Source organism: Triturus cristatus, chromosome 8, assembly GCF_964204655.1.
Source record: "Triturus cristatus chromosome 8, aTriCri1.1, whole genome shotgun sequence".
Lineage (NCBI taxonomy): Eukaryota > Metazoa > Chordata > Amphibia > Caudata > Salamandridae > Triturus > Triturus cristatus.
In genome coordinates, this window is record NC_140591.1 from 221,897,015 (window position 1) to 221,915,271 (window position 18,257).

General features: G+C 45.4%; 1 protein-coding gene across 1 annotated transcript in view; it reads left to right on the forward strand.

Moving 5' to 3' along the window:
• Positions 1–18,257, forward strand: part of LOC146801875 (pannexin-1-like) — a 154,064-nt gene that overhangs the window by 36,142 nt on the left and 99,665 nt on the right. Inside the window, exon 2 of the mRNA XM_085621401.1 lies at positions 12,335–12,474. Within this exon, the coding sequence (XP_085477527.1) occupies positions 12,335–12,474 (140 nt within the window). The remainder of the gene's footprint in view (positions 1–12,334; positions 12,475–18,257) is intronic.

Genomic DNA, 18,257 nt, shown 5'->3' on the forward strand with positions numbered 1-18,257 from the left:
GAACATTTAGTCACAGTTTGATTTACTGGTAAACATTATTGTGCGAAATGAAAACCACATCAAACATTAGAATCACTACGAGGTGAATTGCACATGATTGATCTCGGAGTAATTATTTAACCCGGTTATTTAATCTGAAATTAACACATGGAACCGCTGGACTGCAAATCCGATTGCCCTGTAGTATTCCTCAGGGTGTCTGCGCCTTACTCTTTTTTCAGGCATCCCTGTAGTCCTTCTGTCTCATCAGTAGGCTGTTTCTGTTGTTTGTGCCCCTGGAGTTTTGGTTGTGTGTTTTTATGTACTAGCATTTTTCAACAAGGAGTGCAGTGTACACCCAGGCCTAATGGCATTAGACATGTCCATGTTCTCATAGGACAGCGCAGATGTTTGTTTTCGATGGTTCACGAGGGGCAACGGATTTAAAATCTGAAAAACAAATTACTGCTCGAGTCTGGGAATAGGAATCATGTGCTCGGATTAACTTTATTATTGAAAAGGACGCATTGTTAGCTTGCAGACTGGCACTAACAGGGTTTTTTGCAGCGATCACCATCGCCCAACCCAACAATGCACTTTTGTTTCTTGTTCGTAACACGTCTGACGAAATCATAATTTTGAATATTGGTAATAGACAATTAGAGGAAAATAATTATGTTGAATCCTGGTTCATGTTATTAGTTAATGCTGGGGCATGGGCACTGATATTTAATTATCCAGGCTTATATTTTTTGACACTTTAAATTAGCCGTGCATCAGCATTCTTTGATACAGAGCATGAGAGGCGCCTGTGGTAACATAATAACATGACTTGTCCTGCATGGTGTTTAGTCCTGCTCTTGGTAAGTTTCTGAACACTTTGGTGCTATTACCTTGTCTCTTTCAATAAAAAGTGAGCTCCCATTCGTTGCCCCCTCTTTGCCTCAAGGGTACCCTCTGCCCTAACGCTAGCAAGGAATCTAAGCAGCGCGCCCCTTTTGTAAAGGCAGACAGTAATAATTGTGTTGCAGTGGGCCCCTGGCAGTCCTGGGCTCCAGTGCAACTGCACCTGGTTCACTGATGATAGTTGTTGCCCACTCGCCTCTCGCTCCCTTACCTTCAGCCTGGAAATTACTAGACTGAAATATCTTGCTGCTGCCAGCGGGTTGCACAAAAAGTCTCCGCAACAAACACCACCCCATGTCCTTGTATTACTTTTCTAAGAAAATGTAATCTGCTGGTACATACAGTTATCTTCACAAGATGCATTCTCCTCTGTCATTTTCTAAAAACATGCCCCCCCCCCTTCTTGACCCAACCCCCTTTCTGATCTCTCTGAAACCCTGATAAGATCTCTCCTCTGCTTCAATAATCACTTCCGTTGGGCCCTGGGTCCAAGACCCGAAGCAACACTATCATAGTATGTGTACTGGGCCCTAATGCAAACAAGGATGAATAGGACAATAACCGTAACCGGGCTTTAGTTGGTCCTTCACAATCATGGGCCCTGGTGTCACTGCACTTGCAGCACTAATGATACCTCTAGCCCAACGAAACAGGCTGTGTCCTCTGCCCAGTCAACTGGGCCATCACTCCTAGACCTGAGGACCAATGTAGGCTGTTTCTATGAAGAAAAAAAGGGGGGAAAAAATCCCATCTCTTCTCGCCCGTGTTGCTTGGACCCTGTCCCTGTGCACAAGGTTGGCCATGTCCTTTATGCTAGCAAGGAAAATATCTCCCACTCCGTTTTTGCTAGTAGGACAGACATTGGGGAGAGGATGTAGCCTTATGGCTAGAGCGGGCGACCCCGAAGCTAGGGAACCGGGTTTGTGTCTCGGCAACGACGCTAAAACATCCTGTGATTCTGGGCAAATCACTTAATCTCCCCGTGCCTAACAAAAATGAATGGGTCTTTCTGTAACGAAACTGGTGCTCATGTAAAGCGCTCTGATACCCGATTTCTCAGGTTTAGTTCGCGCTATATAAAACTCTCTAAAAAAAAAACAAATAAAAATAAAATAAAAAAAGAAATTGTGGTGCGGCAGCCCCTCACAACCTTCGCCCAGTGCCACTGCGCCTGCTGCACTAATGGCCCTTTAAAAAAAAAAAAAAGCCCCATTTTGTTTCCCCAGCACCCTCAAGGCATCTCTCATAGGACGCTGTATCTGTTTTTTGTAAACTAAAAAATGACCACCCCAAATAGCGCCCCTTCCTTTGGGCCATCTCTGACACTATCCAAGGATCTGACTACTTTCTCCTTTATTTTTGGCCATTATTCGGGGGCCAAGGGGCCCAGACGATCTCTGTGTCTTAACCTGACCCTGCTGGCCTCCTTCCGCTCATCCCCTCCAATGAACGGGATCTGTTGGTAACCCGCACACTTTTAATTTTACAAAAGCAGTTTCCATACATTTTGTTACAAAAAATGACCACCCCTGGGTAGTTAGTTTAGTGTGGCCCTGAGTGCCTCTGCGTGAAAGTAAAGGGAGGGAGGGAGAGTGGCGAGGACGGTTTTCCTGTGCTGTGAAGAACATGGAGGAACAAAGAGCTAAGCAAGAAACGAGCCTTATCACCAGGGTGCCTGCTACCCGAAAGAAATGTAAATGTTATCAATTGGTAAGGCAGCAAATGTAAAGGCTGCTTGGTAGACAGTATAGGCTTTAATCGGTAGTCACTGGAAGCTTCATGCTGACAAGGAGTTATTCTAAGCTGAATTCTCGAAAGTGTATTTTAATAGACACTTATAAAAATGTTTGTACTAGGTACAGTTTACCTATTACTAAAATATACTTTGAAAGCACTTGTTTTATTTTAAAATAATAAATCATTGTGCAGCAACCTACCTTGTTTATGAGAGAATTTTAAAATAATGCCTTGCATGTTCACAGTGCTCTCTGTTCTGCTCGTAGCACTATAAACATACAGGTCCCTATTCCCCACATCATACATTTCATAATGTAAAAGAAAGTATCTACAACTAATTAGCTTAATTTATATTTTTTTGATCATTTAGGGTTTCTGCATTATCTTGTATGTAGTTAAGTGAAAGGGAAAAACAACACCCTTACAGAATAAACGTGCCTAAAAAGAGCAACATATTCTGTCTTGGTTTTCATTTTGAGTTAACTGCATCTAAAATAATAAAACCTTAAATGAAAAATAAATGAAAGTTAAGCTAATAAGTTGGAAATAGTTTCTTTTATGGTATGAAATTTCCCTTGTATGTTTAAGCACTTCAAGGGCTGCATGGAAATGAAGACATTATGGAAACCAAGTCGTGCTTCCAGGCATTGTTCATTTACAAGTACTTGTTGAGGCAGTTGCCCCCCATGGGAAGCAGCCACGCCTTAGAGTTTGAAGATCTCTGGTCTAATGGGACATAAAACTTATTTAAAATATCTTGATAGGTATCTAATTTAAACATTCATTGACAAAGCCAAAGATTCAACTTTTATGAAGTGCATGGCCATGGGCATAGAGGTGCACAACATACAGGTACATACGGGTATTGCAAGATGGTTATAGCCATGCTTGCACACACAGACCAACAGCATACGTGCTCCTAGCACATAAATGACTGACCCTCCTTCCCTTCCTTCCATCCCTTCAGGGAGCAGGACCTCTGACCTCTTGGTCAGGGAACTCTGCTCTCGCCTCGAGCAGCTACGTGGTTGTGTCGCTGCCCCCTGCACCTTCCTGGTCTCAGGTAGGTGTTCGAAGTCCTCCACTCGCAGGCTTCTGCCTGCGTCTCACCCCTGGTGGTCCAGTGGGAGAGTCTTGCTCTTCTGCTGGTCCGATTGGCCAGCCGTCTGTTTGTCTTTTCTGTCTGTCTCTTTATTGTACCTTTGTTGTGTCTTTGAATCTTTTTTTTCTCTTATTGTGCCTTGTAGTGTTTTTCTTTTTTATTCTCTTTCCCCTATTGTGCAATTTTTCCTGCCGCTGCTGCCCCGCGGCCCCTTCCTCCCACCTTGCCGGTTCCCGCTCCCACCTCCCACTGTGCTCCCTCCCCCACCCCCTACTTAATGGCAGCCGTTGTGTGGCCGCGCTGCTGGCGCGCCATTGGCAAGCCCGTCTACGCCCGTCCATGACCCAACCAGCGCTAGGGACCCTGGTTCTCCAACTCCCTTCCGCTACGACTCGGCTGCCCTCCACGCTCTCCACCAAGGTAGAAACAACTGTCAGCTTTCAACACCGGACACCACCCACGGCCAGTTCTGCTGACACTGCCGCCGAGCCTTCACCGACCTCCGAACCCCACGGATACATGCTCACAACACCGGCGCACCCGAGCCTCTGAGGTGCATTCTCCTCAACGTATGCTCCCTGCACAGACACACAGTAGAGAACTTGGACCTCATCGACTCCCTTTCTCCAGATGTCGTCTTCCTCACGGAAACCTGGACAAGCGCCACCTCTGCCCCCGACATCGCTACCGCCATCCCCGACGGATACAAGATCCAGAGAAAGGACTGCCCCAACCACCCAGGAGGAGGACTCCCAAGAACTCCCTCTGACTCACCACCTCCAGGACAGATGACTCCTAGTTCCCCATAGAACACCTCAGTTTCCAGATCCAGACCAGCCCCAGAGCAACCCTGCGGGGCACCCTTCCTACAGACCTCCCGGAGCACGAAGCACGTTCGCCACAACCATCACCGACCTCATCGCACCCCACGCCATTGCCTCCATGGTCTACATACTGCTCGGAGACCTGAACTCCCACCTCGGCGAACCCCAACTCCACCACCCTCCTGAACAACCTTGCCAGCATCGGACTTGAAACAGCTTGTCACCACACCTACCCACAAGGCAGGACGCACCCTTGACCCCATCTTCTCAGGAGGGAACAACATCTGCTTCACCCACACCACGCAACCCCTCTGGACAGACACCACTGCGTACACTTCTCCTTCGAAAAAACCACGGATCACATACCTACACCATGCCCTTTGTGAAGGAATTGGAGCAAGGTCACAGAGGAGCACCTCTTCTCCACCCTCAGACACAATTGCTCTCCCACCACGACCAACTTCGGCTGTGCAGCCAACGAACTACACAGATGGATCACCAACTGCACAGACAAGCTCGCCCTTCACTGTAAGTCAGACAGCGCCACAAGAAAGCCACCTGGTTCACCACGACCTCCGTGAATCCAGACACACCTGCAGGCGTCTCGTAAAAGTATAGAGAAACACCGAAACCCCAGAATCTCGAACCACCTACAAGAACGCCATGACCGAATGCCACCAACGCATCAGATCCACCAAACGGACTTTCATCCAGAACAAAATCCTCGCCAACTCTAACAACTCAACGGAACTCTTCGGCATTATTCAGGAATACACCAAACTCTCCAGCAAAGCATCGGACGTCACACCTTCCCAAGACCTCTACAATAGACTTGGCTCCTACTTCCATCTCAAGATCAAGTCCCTATATGACAACTTCAATGAACAGACACCTGACACCTAAACCACACCTACCCCCAGCAACGCCAGCCAACCGACCATCTCTGCCTGGACCCAACTCACCGCCGAACACACCGCCACGACCATGAAGAGCATTCACTCAGGAGCCCCCATGAACCCCTGCCTGCTGCACATATTCCACAGAGCCTCAGCGGGCATAGCACCCGAGCTACAACGCACCATTAACTCCTTCTTCGAATCCGGCACTTTCCTCGATGACTAGAAACATACAGAAGTAAAGTCTCTCCTCAAGAAACCCTCCGCAGACCCTACAGACCTAAAAAACTACAGACCCATCTCTCTTCTCCCCTTCACGGCTAAAGTCACATAGAAGATAGTCGACATCCAGCTCTCAAACTTCATCGAAGCCAACTCCATCCTCAGCTCTTCCTAATCCGGATTCCACAGCACCGAAACCCCCCTCCTCGCTGCCACAGACGTCATACTCACTCTCCTCGACCAGGGCCACATGCCGGCCCTCATCTTACTAGACCTCTCGGCAGGCTTCGACACAGTCTCCCACCGCACCCTCACCGCCAGACTCCACGACACCGGCATACAGGGAACCGCCCTTGACTGGATCCGCTCCTTCCTTACCGGCCGAACCCAAAGAATCAGGCTTCAGCCTTTCCTCTCCAAACCCAGAGATCAACTGCGGAGTACCCCAAAGATCATCACTCAGCCCCACGCTCTTCAACGTCTACATGGTCCCCCTTACCACCATCATCAGACATCATGGACTCAGCATTGTATCCTAAGCCGACGACAACCAGCTCATCCTCTCCCTCACGAAGCAACCCAACACCACCAGACTCTGCTTCCAGGAAGGAATGAAAGACGTTGCATCCTGGATGAGCAGCATCTGCCTGAAGCTCAACTCAGAAAAGACAGAAGTCCTCGTCCTTAGACCCACCCCTTCAGCTTGAGACAACACCTGGTGGCCCACCGCCCTCGCAAACCCCCACTCCCGCTGATCACGCCCGGAACCTCCGCATCATACTCGACTCCTCCCTCACCATGATTTGACAGATCAACGCATCTCCTCCACGTGCTTCAACACCCTCTGCATCCTTCGCTAGACCTTCAAGTGGATCCCACCCTAATCCAGAAAGACCATCACACACGCACTCGTAACAAGCAGACTGGACTACGGAAACGCCCTCTATGCCGGAATCAACAAATCTCTGCCCCGAAAACTCCAGACCATCCAGAACACCGCTGCCAGACTCGTCCTCGGTATCCCACGACATGAACACATCACCCAGCACCTACAAAACCTCCACTGGCTCCCCGTCGAGAAGAGAGTAACCTTCTAGCTACTCACTCACGCCTACAAATCCCTCCATAACACCGGACCCCAATACCTCAACCAAAGTCTCCTACGTACCCTAGGGAAACCTCTGCCCTGCCGACCTCGCCCTTACCGAAACCCCGTGCATTCGCAGAGCAGGCGGTAGAGCCTACTTCTACATCGCTGCAAAGACCTGGAACAAGCTCCCGCTCAACATCAGACGTTCCCCCTACTCAGCACATCTTCAGGAAGAGCCTCAAGACCTTGCTCTTTGCCCCCCTTCCCCCAGCGCCTTGAGACCCTCATGGGTGAGTAGCGCGCTTCACAAATCCCTGATTGATTCCTCCCACCCTCCTTGCCTTTCCTCCCACCCTCCTTGCCTTTCCTCCCACCCTCCTTGCCTTTCCTCCCACCCTTCTTCCTTTCCTTCCACCCTACTTTCCTCCCTCCGTCCTTTCCTCCCACCCTTCTACCCCTCCTTCCACCCTCCTTCCCTTCATTCCACCCTCCTTCCCTTCCTTCCACCCTCCCTTCACTTCCTCCTTCCACCTTGCTTCCGCCCTTTTTTAGCCTTCCTTCCACCCTCTTTCCCATCCTTCCACCCTCTTTCCCATCCTTCCACCCTCTTTCCCATCCTTCCACCCTCTTTCCCATCCTTCCACCCTCTTTCCCATCCTTCCACCCTCTTTCCCATCCTTCCACCCTCGTTCCCATCCTTCCACCCTCTTTCCCATCCTTCCACCCTCTTTCCCATCCTACCACCATCTTTCCCATCCTTCCACCCTCTTTCCCTTGCTTCCACCCTCTTTCCCTTGCTTCCACCCTCCTTCCCCTCCTCCCTCCAGTTGTAAACGGGGTTGTCAATAAATGTAACTTTTCTGAGCAGGATGTGAAAAGACCCTACCATATCGCTGATCGTAAAGTTCAACATATCAGCAATAGCCACATCTATGGGAGCAGCCAACTATTTCTTTGACAAAAGAATAAGATCCTAATTAAACACATGTTTATGCTTATTTTCACATTTTAAGCCAGCATTAAGGATGTCCCTTAGTACAGTTGAGCAACTACGTCATATTGTTATTACAGATGACTAAAGTTATCACAACGTGACTGTAATAAGGAATTTAGGCCTTTTTAAACATGCAACGCACTCTCCATGTTTTACACGAAAATACGTGCCATATCCAGAAGTAATTGAAAGACACAGCTAAATAAGAAATTGGAAATAAGTGAGGAAAGTGATTAAGTGAAATATCCTATATATAGTTATTAAAAAGTTAAATTAAACTGTTTGGCGGGAAATTCTTTCTGGCTATTCGCTTCCAATATTCCATGACCGGTTCCCTTTATGGGACAACCCACTTCTACCCGGTATTTTCAATGACTGTGTGGCAAAGGGGTGGGCTATGCTTGGGGTGGAAAGACTTGGTCACCTCGATGATATCAACGGTTTTAAAACATGCCAAAGTCTTCAGAATACGTTCTCCCTACCTCTGCAACATTATTTTAAGTACCTACAAATTCGAGACTTCTCCCTGAGATCACAAGGGGTTACATCCATCTCTGTTGATGAGATTTTGACATTTTTGCAAGAAATACCCTGGACACAATCAATTTGCATTGCTTATCAACACATATCCCTGTACAGAACCGATCCATGCATCCAGCTCGCACTGAAGTGGAGTCGTATGCTGGAGACCGACATCACCATTATAGCAATAAATGACACACTTACAACACTACAAGAAGCAGTAGCCTCAGTTAACCTAAAGCTCCATCAGTTTAGGAAATTGTGCATGTTCTATTATACTCCTGAGAAGATATCCGGCTGGCGGGAGAAGGATGGTGGTCAATACCCTGATGATAAAACAAAATGCCCCAAACGTGGAGCTTTTGCGGCCAGTATTGTACATAGGTTTGCTTTTTGTCCCTTAATTTTGGCATTTTGGGAGGGCGTTAGATGCGTCTGCAAAGCTAGATTTGGTTTAGAATTAAGTTTTACTGTACAGTAGATTATGAGGGGAAACAAGGCTGACCCTGGCCCTGCACGCCAAGCATTTTTCACTATCATATTAGTCCCTGCTAGGCTTACCATTGTAGGGCTTGGATTTCCCCCAAGACCTGCAGCACGGTAGACTGGTGGGCAATACTGTTCGAGATTTTGAGAGCGAAAAAGCTTTGGCTAAAACCAGAGGTATACACTCAATGCGGGAATTTCAAGCTGTTTGGCACAGTCTATTTATGGATGAATAATATAATCTAGTTTTCCTGTCTTTTTTTTTTTTTCTTTTCCTCAGTTTGTCTTTTATCCTACATTTTGGATTGGTCCTTGTAAAGTATACAACTGTGAAGCTGCCCTGTCTTACCAATGCAGGATTTGTGTTTGTACTATGATGATCTCCTTTGCGTGAATAAAAATCATAAAAAAAAATAAATTAAATTGAGGTGTAGAAATTGTGAACCACAGAGGTATGCACATAAAAGCCTTCCTCTATTTCCATTTTGCAATAGAAAAGCAGATCTTTTAGGCATTGCTATGCGGGATACCATTTAAACAGCGTTTAAAGGGATGAGAAAAATGTCAAATCATTTTTAGTTATAACATAGCATGGCCGGGACCATTCTTCAGTAGAACTTCCCTGTTATATGGGTTCAGTGCTTTCATTAAACTTATCTAGCAGCTCAAAGCAATAGGCCGGGATCAGTTCTACGCGGCCATGATCCCGAGAGGCACAGTGGACAGTAGGACTGCTGCCAGAGATCCTGCCTGAGTGCCTGCATGCCAGGCAAGCCCCTTGTGCTTCTGATCCTCAGTAGATATCACTACTGTTAGGGCCTTATTATGTGTACACGGAATTTTAGTGTGAGGATACACTGGGCTCTCAAATCTCGGATTCCATGCACCAAATGTCCAACTGCTTGCAGCATGGTGCCCGGAGGTGGGAGGCGAGCCCTGATTTGGGGGCCGTAGGGCAAAGAACAAAGTATGAGGGGAGAGCTTTTGATGGTCCTCTGGCTATACAGGAGGATTTTGGCCAGGGTTGAGCACAGCGCCCGCAGTCCTCACAACTCTGGGCCTGGTGTCGCCGGTCCTGGTATTCTGGTATTTGCAGCTGTAGTATTTCCAGGGCCATAAACACAGGGAAGTTGAAATGGCCCTGTCATTGGAATGGAATCTGCCACGTGGTACCACTTTAGGCCGCTTGAAGTAAGAGTCTTACTAAGGTGAGCTGTTGGTCTTCAGCTTTTATCAAAATCTGGGAGGTTTTATGCCGTTTTGAAACACAGTTGAGGTTCTTATTCTGGCATGTTGACTCCTTTGCAGCGTGTAAATGTGGGGAGTGGAAGAAAATGGGAGGGAGTTCGAGTTCATAATCAAATTTCAGGGCACTAAATGGCATCCATTATGTGAGTTGGACCCGCACCCTTATCTCACAAACCAATGCTTGATAACTGCTGGCGAGAGTCTGTAAACACACACAGACATACAAAGCTTGCATACAATTGAAAAGCACATTGTAGGATGCTTCTCAAACACCCACATACAAATGCCCATTCCTAAGGTCTCTACCCAGTTTCTTCCCCCCTCCTTTACCTGAAACACTTTTTCTTACTAAAATGGAGCGGCAGGTCATCGTTTAATTCAGTTCACCATCAGACATAACCATTGTTGTGTGTTGCAAAACACACCTAGTTTTGTAAAATTTTGTGTTCAGGCATTTTATTGCATTTAATCAATGAGGGGATATTGTGGGTGGGCATATATAAGCTGTTGGAGTCTTGATTAGAGAAGCAACGTCCTATCTAATATTCTGCATAGATACAGAAAAATTGAATGATTTTCTTGTATTGTGTTTTTATTTGGCTCCCAGCTTCAGTGTTTCCTTCCTAGGAAATATGCCTTCTACCAATAACGACGCCTAAGTCCTCTATACTTGTTTCAGATGCATCTTGGTCGTATCCATGTTTCTGATGTTGTTGGGTCTTTCACTTGTAGCATCTCAATTAAATGTATGGAAGGATCCCACAAATTGAATTAATCCGTTATGTCTATCAGTTAGTATGTGCTTGTCTTTGCCAAGGAATCCAGTAGTTAAAATGTTGTTTCCTCCTAAGGCAGGATATGTATTATATTGGCTAGAGTTTTCCCCTATGAGCCAGGTGCCAGCGGGCGCTTAGCAGAAGTTACAGTGCCTTTATGCATTGTCTCATGTTTGAAGACTGCTTATAACCCCTGACAAGATTGCATATTAATGATTGTGTGTGTGTTAATTATTTTATTGTCATACCTCCTCTACTTATGTGAATATTTTTGACTACTACTAATTAGAACATTGAAATGTTGGGAGCTTTATTGAAAACAATGGAGTGCTCCGGGCTTCTAATAGTCGATAAAAGCCCTGACTCAAACATTCCAGTGTTTGTTCACAGCCGTTGCTGTGAACAAAAGGCATCACAGAGCCCTAGGGGATATCATTCCCCTTGGGCTCTATAATGCCCTTGTTTTACAAATTAGAACATTCTGCCCTCCAGGGGCAAAATGTTATAATCTCATTAGAGCCCTCCGTAGCGGGCTGTACTGGTCATCAAAGGCCCTTGCCTTCAGCTAGGTCTTTTTAGAGCTGAATCGGGCTATAATGGCCGGTAGAGCCTTCTACGGCAGGCTCTAAGGCTATAGTAGATATCGAATGCATGTTTTGTATTCAGCGCCAAGTAAAGCAACGTGGCTGTAATACAGCTACATCAGAGATACAATTAGTTTCATTTCAAAGTATGGCCAGTAGTAGGTACCTGAAGAGCTTGCAAACTATATTCAAAATTAAAGTTTTTTTACTCTGTCAGATCTGGGCACACCTGTTTAAAACCAGTGCACAGACCCATGAAAAGTTGCTCAACATAGCAAACTAATGACCAAACGTACAGACAGGTTGACATTTTTTTTTTGGGCTGACCTTTCTGTAAAGTTATGATGCACGTATGTAGTTAGAAGCCGTGTAGCAAACTCTCCGGTCGCAGGGGTATGACCTGCCTAATGAATATTAATTCATTATTTGCGACCCCCAAGAATTAGCTGCCAACAGATTTACATTCTTGAAGAGGATACTTTTTTTTAGAAGCAGACCCTGTCCTTAAAGGAACTCGTGCCGTGTTAAAATTCAAAAAAAGGATTCCTGTTTGGATGACTTTGAGGAAAGGGGGCAGGCAGTGATGGCATGAACCATTACCGACATCCCCTGATGTTGCTCAACGGTAACTTATCAATGGTTTGCAACCTCATTTGAGGTTACAAACTGCTGAAACATCTCTTTGCGATTTGCAAATTGGGGGACTCCCTTTTACTTCACTTCCTAATTGCGATTTGGAATAAGTCGCCAAATGACTTTTTTTGTGGTTAAAAAAAAAAAAAAACCCTGTTATTTTGCAAATCCCTGCGACCACAAAATCTTTTAACCTATTGTGATTTTGTTTAATTGATATCTTTACCAGTTATATATGTACCTCTTGTCCAAAAACATGTCAGGGTCTACTCTAAATGTTGTCAGTGAACTCAATGCAGAAATAGTGTTAAGTAACGCGTATGTTTTTTTTGCAGGGGCCCAAATAAGCTGCTTTGCCCCATCCAATTTTTCCTGGCGCCAGGCTGCATACGTGGACTCTTTCTGTTGGGCAGCTGTACAGCAGAAACATTTATCCAGCAGTGACTCAGGAAACGTGCCTCTGTGGCTTCATAAAGTAAGTTTCAAAAGAAAAATATTGAAGTATTTTCTTGCCTTTGGACTGTGGTTTTATTGGTCTCCTCACGTTTTCATGATTGGGATCTGGACACTTTGGCATATCATTAATTTACATACTTTGTTTGGATACTATCTTAAAATTCAGACTTTGAAAGTGAAGTATTATAACAGCAGGCATCCAGAGTGTCTAGAAGTCTAACTTTTAAAACCGGTATGATTAAAATCCAAAGGTTCCTCACTATTTGGTTGTAGACCAAACAAAGAGACATCAAAGATCGATAGCTTAGTTTAGAAAACTGAAAAAACACACTTTCTTCCTAACAATTAGGGCAGTTCTCCAGAACCTGGGGGATCAGTTGTCCTGGAAAATATTTGTGACGAGTACTGCTTTTTATCGCTAGACTCCAGGTACTGGGTATTTTTGTGGTGCTCGTGGAGATGCCAAGAACATCCTTGTTGGGCTCTGAGGGTAGCAGTTTTGGGTTCGCGCATAACTCCAAGTTCTGCAGAGACTGCACCCTTATGAACCCAAAGGCGATCTGAGAACGCAAAGCGAAGCTTTGTCGCAGAATGTGGGAAGAACAGTCGGAAGTCCCGCTCTTAAACAAATTTGAGCACTCAAACACATTCCCCTCTTGAGGCCAATACTATGGGAGGTCTTTATCGAGGTCCAAGTGTCCAGTAAGTTAAAGTCGAAGCGAAATCACTACAAGGCCAATTGGGACTCGTCACAGTTCCGCAACACTCTGCCTGGGAAGTTGCGAAGATGTCAGGATGCCTCTAGATCTCACTCCCGGTCCCCCACAAAGGAGCCCATATTGCTACTGATCCCAGTGCATTTCAAGTTTCTGGGTCCATGGTCAACGTTACAATAGATTGAGGCCTTAAAAGAGGCCATGTTGTGAATTTATGGCTGCCTTGCAGCTCCCTCTGGCAAGCTTTCAGGCCCTAAGAATCCTGTAGATGCCTTCAGTCTGATTACTGCCAGTAAGTTCACCCATGTAAATAAATGAGCATCCTCTTTGATTTTTCAAGATGGTATGTTTACTTTTTCTTTTGTTACTAATATTCTTTTGAATTTGTTTTTGTTCTTATTTGTTTCGTTATGTTATATGTTATAGGGGTATTTGTAAAGCGCACGGCTACTCTTACGAGTTTCCCGGCGCTGACTTAACCCTGTTGACAGAACAGTTGGGGCGCCTTCGGGAGCTCAGCTCTCATTGAAACAACCAGGTTTTGAATTTTCTTCTGAAGCTGAGGAGAACTTGTTACTGTCTCAGGAGAAGCAGCATATTATTCCACAGCTTAGTAGCGGTCACCTGGAACGAGCGTCCGCCCAACCGAGATTGTGCAAATTTTGACACGACTGACAGCTTCTGAGTTGAGGATCGCAGAGTTCTAACAGGGGCATATGGCTGAATTCTGCTCCTAATGTAGGGGGATCCAACATTGTGAAGGGCTTTAAAGACTAATACCAGAGCCTTAAAATTCACCCTTTTCCGCACCGGGAGCCAGTGCAGGGACATCAAAAGGGGAGTCGTATGAGTTCTAAGATCAACCAGCAGGACGGCCCTTTGCTGCTGCATTGAGTACCACCTGCAAACGGCCTAGTAGGTAGCCAGGGAGGCCGAGATACAGAGCACTGGCGTAGTCCAGCCTAGATGTTATCAAAGCTTGAACCACAGTTTTCCTATGAGAAACTGAGAGGAGAGGGAGAAAGTTCTTCATTATTTTCAGTAGTCCAAAACAGGTGGCGGCTGCAGATTGCACTTGTGCCTTCATGGACTTGTCTGCGTCCATTTTTACCCCAAGAGTTTTTTACGGTGGTAGCTGGACAGTTGGGAGGGGACATGTCCTGAGGCCACCAATTACGCCATTCCACACCGCCTTTCCACACCAGGACTGTGGCCAAAACAAATAATTTCGGACTTGTCGGAATTACGTAAGTTGGTTTAGCCTGAATCAGGAAAACACCTTGGACAGGCAGTTGTTGATAACATCTCCTCCCAACACCGCATTTTTCTCATAGGTAAACAGCTGAGTATCATCGGCGTAAGATATGACTTTAGCCCCATGATGCTCAACCAGGAGTGCCAAGGGAGCCATATATAAATTGAACAAAGTTGGGCTCAGGACCGAACCCTGTGGCACTCCAACCCTCATAGGAGGGATCGGGCGGTGAAGGGGGAGGGGGGGGCCATATGGTTTGCTGGCGGCTTTCGAGAAAGGAAACAACTCACTTAAGGACCGTAAACTAAAGTAAAGCCGTCTCCGTACTATAATTAGATATAAACCTAGATTGGCTGAGGTACAGAGCGTGCGTGGCCTCAATAAAATCATTGAACACCATGTTTACATACTTCTCCAAGGCCTTGGAGAGGTATGGCAGCAACGTTATTGGCCTGTAGTTGCTGACTGTCAAGGGGTCTGCGGAAGGTTTTTTAAGAAGTGGCAGGATTTGTCCATGTTTCCAGCACTCAGGCACCGAGCCCTCAGATAAAGACAGATTCAGGACTAAGTTTACAGCTGGATTGATCACATCCGCAATGGAGGCTAGCACTCTGGCCGGACAGGGATCCATAGGGGAGCCGGATTTCAGTGCTTGCATTCTTTTAAGCGACGTAGTCATAGAAATTGGGGGGGAACGCCGAAAGAGTCTCCTCTAAGTCGGAGTAGGCAGAAGCGGGTGCGGCTAAGCTATTCTCACCACCTCGACACCCAGTTCCGAAAGCATCCTGAATATTTTTGATTTCATTATAAAAATATTGTGCCATGCTGTTTGTTCATTCCTCTGTAGGTGTAAAAGGGGGCTTAATTACTTTCGGAGAGGAGAAGGCCTTGACAATTTTGAACAGTTCCAGGCTTCTGTTCCCAGCTCGTTCTGTTTTTGAGGTCAGAAAACTTTTTTTCCCCTCTCGCACTTTCGCGTAATGGATCTTCAAGGCCAGCTTGTAAGTAGTTTTCTTTATTGGGTCAAAATCCTTTCTCTATAATCTTTCCAAGCATTTGCATACACTCTTGCTTCTCCTTAGTTCTTCCGTGAACCAAGGGGCAGAAGCACGACCTGTTTTGGCTACCAACCGTGTCTGTGGTGCTAATTGCATAGCCCACTTTAAGAGCCAACCTTCAAGTGCGCGCACATCCTCCTCCAATTGGCCACTAAAAGGAATGGGATGTTGCCTCAATATGGTGGCTACTGCCTCTGGCGTAAACTCTGCCTAGGATCTAAAACTACTAGCCCTAGGTTTGCACTAGAAAGAAGGACTCCCTGATTCCTTACATATACGAATGGTGAACAGGAAATGATCAGACCAGATGATAGGGAGGGGTGAGTCTATTGCAATCTTAGTTGACGAGAAAATCTGGTCCAATATATGGCCTTTTTCATGAATGGGTATCGTGACATATGGTGTTAGGTTCAGAATGCTAAGAGATTCACATAGCTTCATGGATTCATGATCTGCCACTTGATCCATGTGTATGTTAAAATCTCCGAGAACCACACAATGGTTATATTTGGCTGAAATAGGGACAGGGCGGGTCCACGAGACTCCCAAAACGACCTGCTGGTCCCGGTGATCTGTAAATTACTGCACCAGCCATCGATTGCTGAGCAGATACCATCAGACGAAAACCGAAGCACTCCGTCCCCTCAATTTCTGCCATAGGTAGAGATAGGCATGAGAGAGAGTTTTCATAAATAAAGGCCACGCCCTCCCGCAAGCCCTATCCTTGATTATTAGATAGTCGGAGGGAATCGCATTCGCAATATTCGGGTTGGATCCCTCATTGAACCATGTCTCAGTGATAAACATGATGTCCAGTTTTATGTCCGTGAGGAGATCAAACCGTTCCAACTCATGTTTTTTTTATCGATCTTGCATTAAGGAGGGCTGCCTTCAGATTGCCTTCATTCGTCCCAAACCGCGGTTGGTGAGTGCCTGTCATACCTCCAACTACTCTTGTAGGGAGGTTATCATTGTTATATGGCTGTGCATCCCAATTACAGTTCCCACATGAGAGATGGTTAGTGTCCACAGATAGGGTAGAGTGGGTGCTACAGCTCCCCCGCTTATTCAGGGCTAGTAGACTCTCTCTGCTGTAAGTCAGTTTTACCTTTTGGGTGCTAGTTTTGCCTGATGGGCAACAGGCAGCATCAACGGCGCCGGTTGCCTCCGGGATGCTGACGGGTGCAGACGGGCTTGCCTTTGGCGCACCTTCGGCGTGCCAGCAGTGTCCCTTTTTAACGCCTCCAGGCTCCAAAAAGAACTAGACCGCACCCTGAGAGAAGTATTACCAGGAAGTGCAGAGTCTAGCTATCGGTTCCCACCTCCCCGTGTTTTAGATTCCTATTCCAAATTCAATTTCCCCACAGATATTAATTCATTGCCCATACCATTTTAAAATCATTTAAACATATATAAAAACGGGTATTAAAGTATTCAGTGCAAAGCAAGCAGTATTTAAAACGGGTATCGAGTCAGTTTCAGGACACCAATGGAAAAGCAGCTGACTGCTCCGTCAAAGGGTCGAGCGCGCTCGCGCAGCGTCCCTTTTTACTGCCTCCAGGCTCCAAAAAGAACTAGACCGCACTTTATTGCTGAACTATGTGGCACAAATCGGCCGTTTACAAGATATGTAAATAAATGTGTTAGCTGTTTAGTTGATTTTTTACGCATTGACGATTCACTTCCACCTTACGTGATCTACGTAGTCGCGATACAGAAGATTCATTAGGAAAGCGGAAACAAGACACATGGTCATGCCATGTCTTAACTAAACTCTGACCGCCAGATCTCGTGTCTTATCTAAAGTTTGACCGTCAGATCCCATTCCCAGTTGTACATTTTTTTCTGTAATTTTGTTTTTCTTGACTGATGACTATTGAATCGTTCTAAATAATATAAAATTATACTCTTTTCGCAGTATTAAAATATGAATATTTGATGTGGACCAGTTAAGTAAGTCCTAACATATGTTTGCCACATAACCATTTTCTTTAAATCGTATATTCTCTTTCTGGATGTTAAAACACTTTTTATAATCTGTTTGTCTAACAGATGTACAAAGTAATATACGCTTATTAAAATACTTCAATACGAGTTTCCCTTTATCCTTGATTTCACAAATTTTTCGTGTAAGTATTAATAACTCATAATATCTAAATACATTTTTCGCTATATGCTTGGAGATCTCGAATTTTTCTTTACATCTATTTAAATAAATGCATTTTGGGAATCTTCGTTTTATCACATCTTTTTACATTTTTTATAAACTCTTTGGGATATTGGTTTCCTATACCTATATAATCTCCAATATCTTTTGACGCGCAGGTGTTAATACTCATTTTCTTAGAAGTTTGAAGGTTTGTTGTTACTACATCTTATAGGAGGGGTTCTTTTATAGGCTTTTGAAAATCTGCAGTCCTGAAGATGATCTCGCTGACTTATTGCTAAAGAGACCGAAACATTGATGCATTGTCCAATTTCCATCTGAATCGGTTGATCTATGTGCCACTTTGTAACTGAAAACTTTCTCGGTCCGTTTCAAACTTTACATAGGATCTGGACATTTAAACACAGATTTGTGGTTCTGGAAAGAATGGATGTAATATTTTGACATTTAAAATTTTTCTAAATCATCAATCATTTTGTATAAACAAATCATTTGTGGGTCCTGTTTATTGATTGCTTTATTACTCACCCAAGCCCCCAAGGAATACTGGGTTACCCTCTTTTTTCTATATGTGTGTTCGCCCATGGCGCAGTCTGTAGCTCCAGA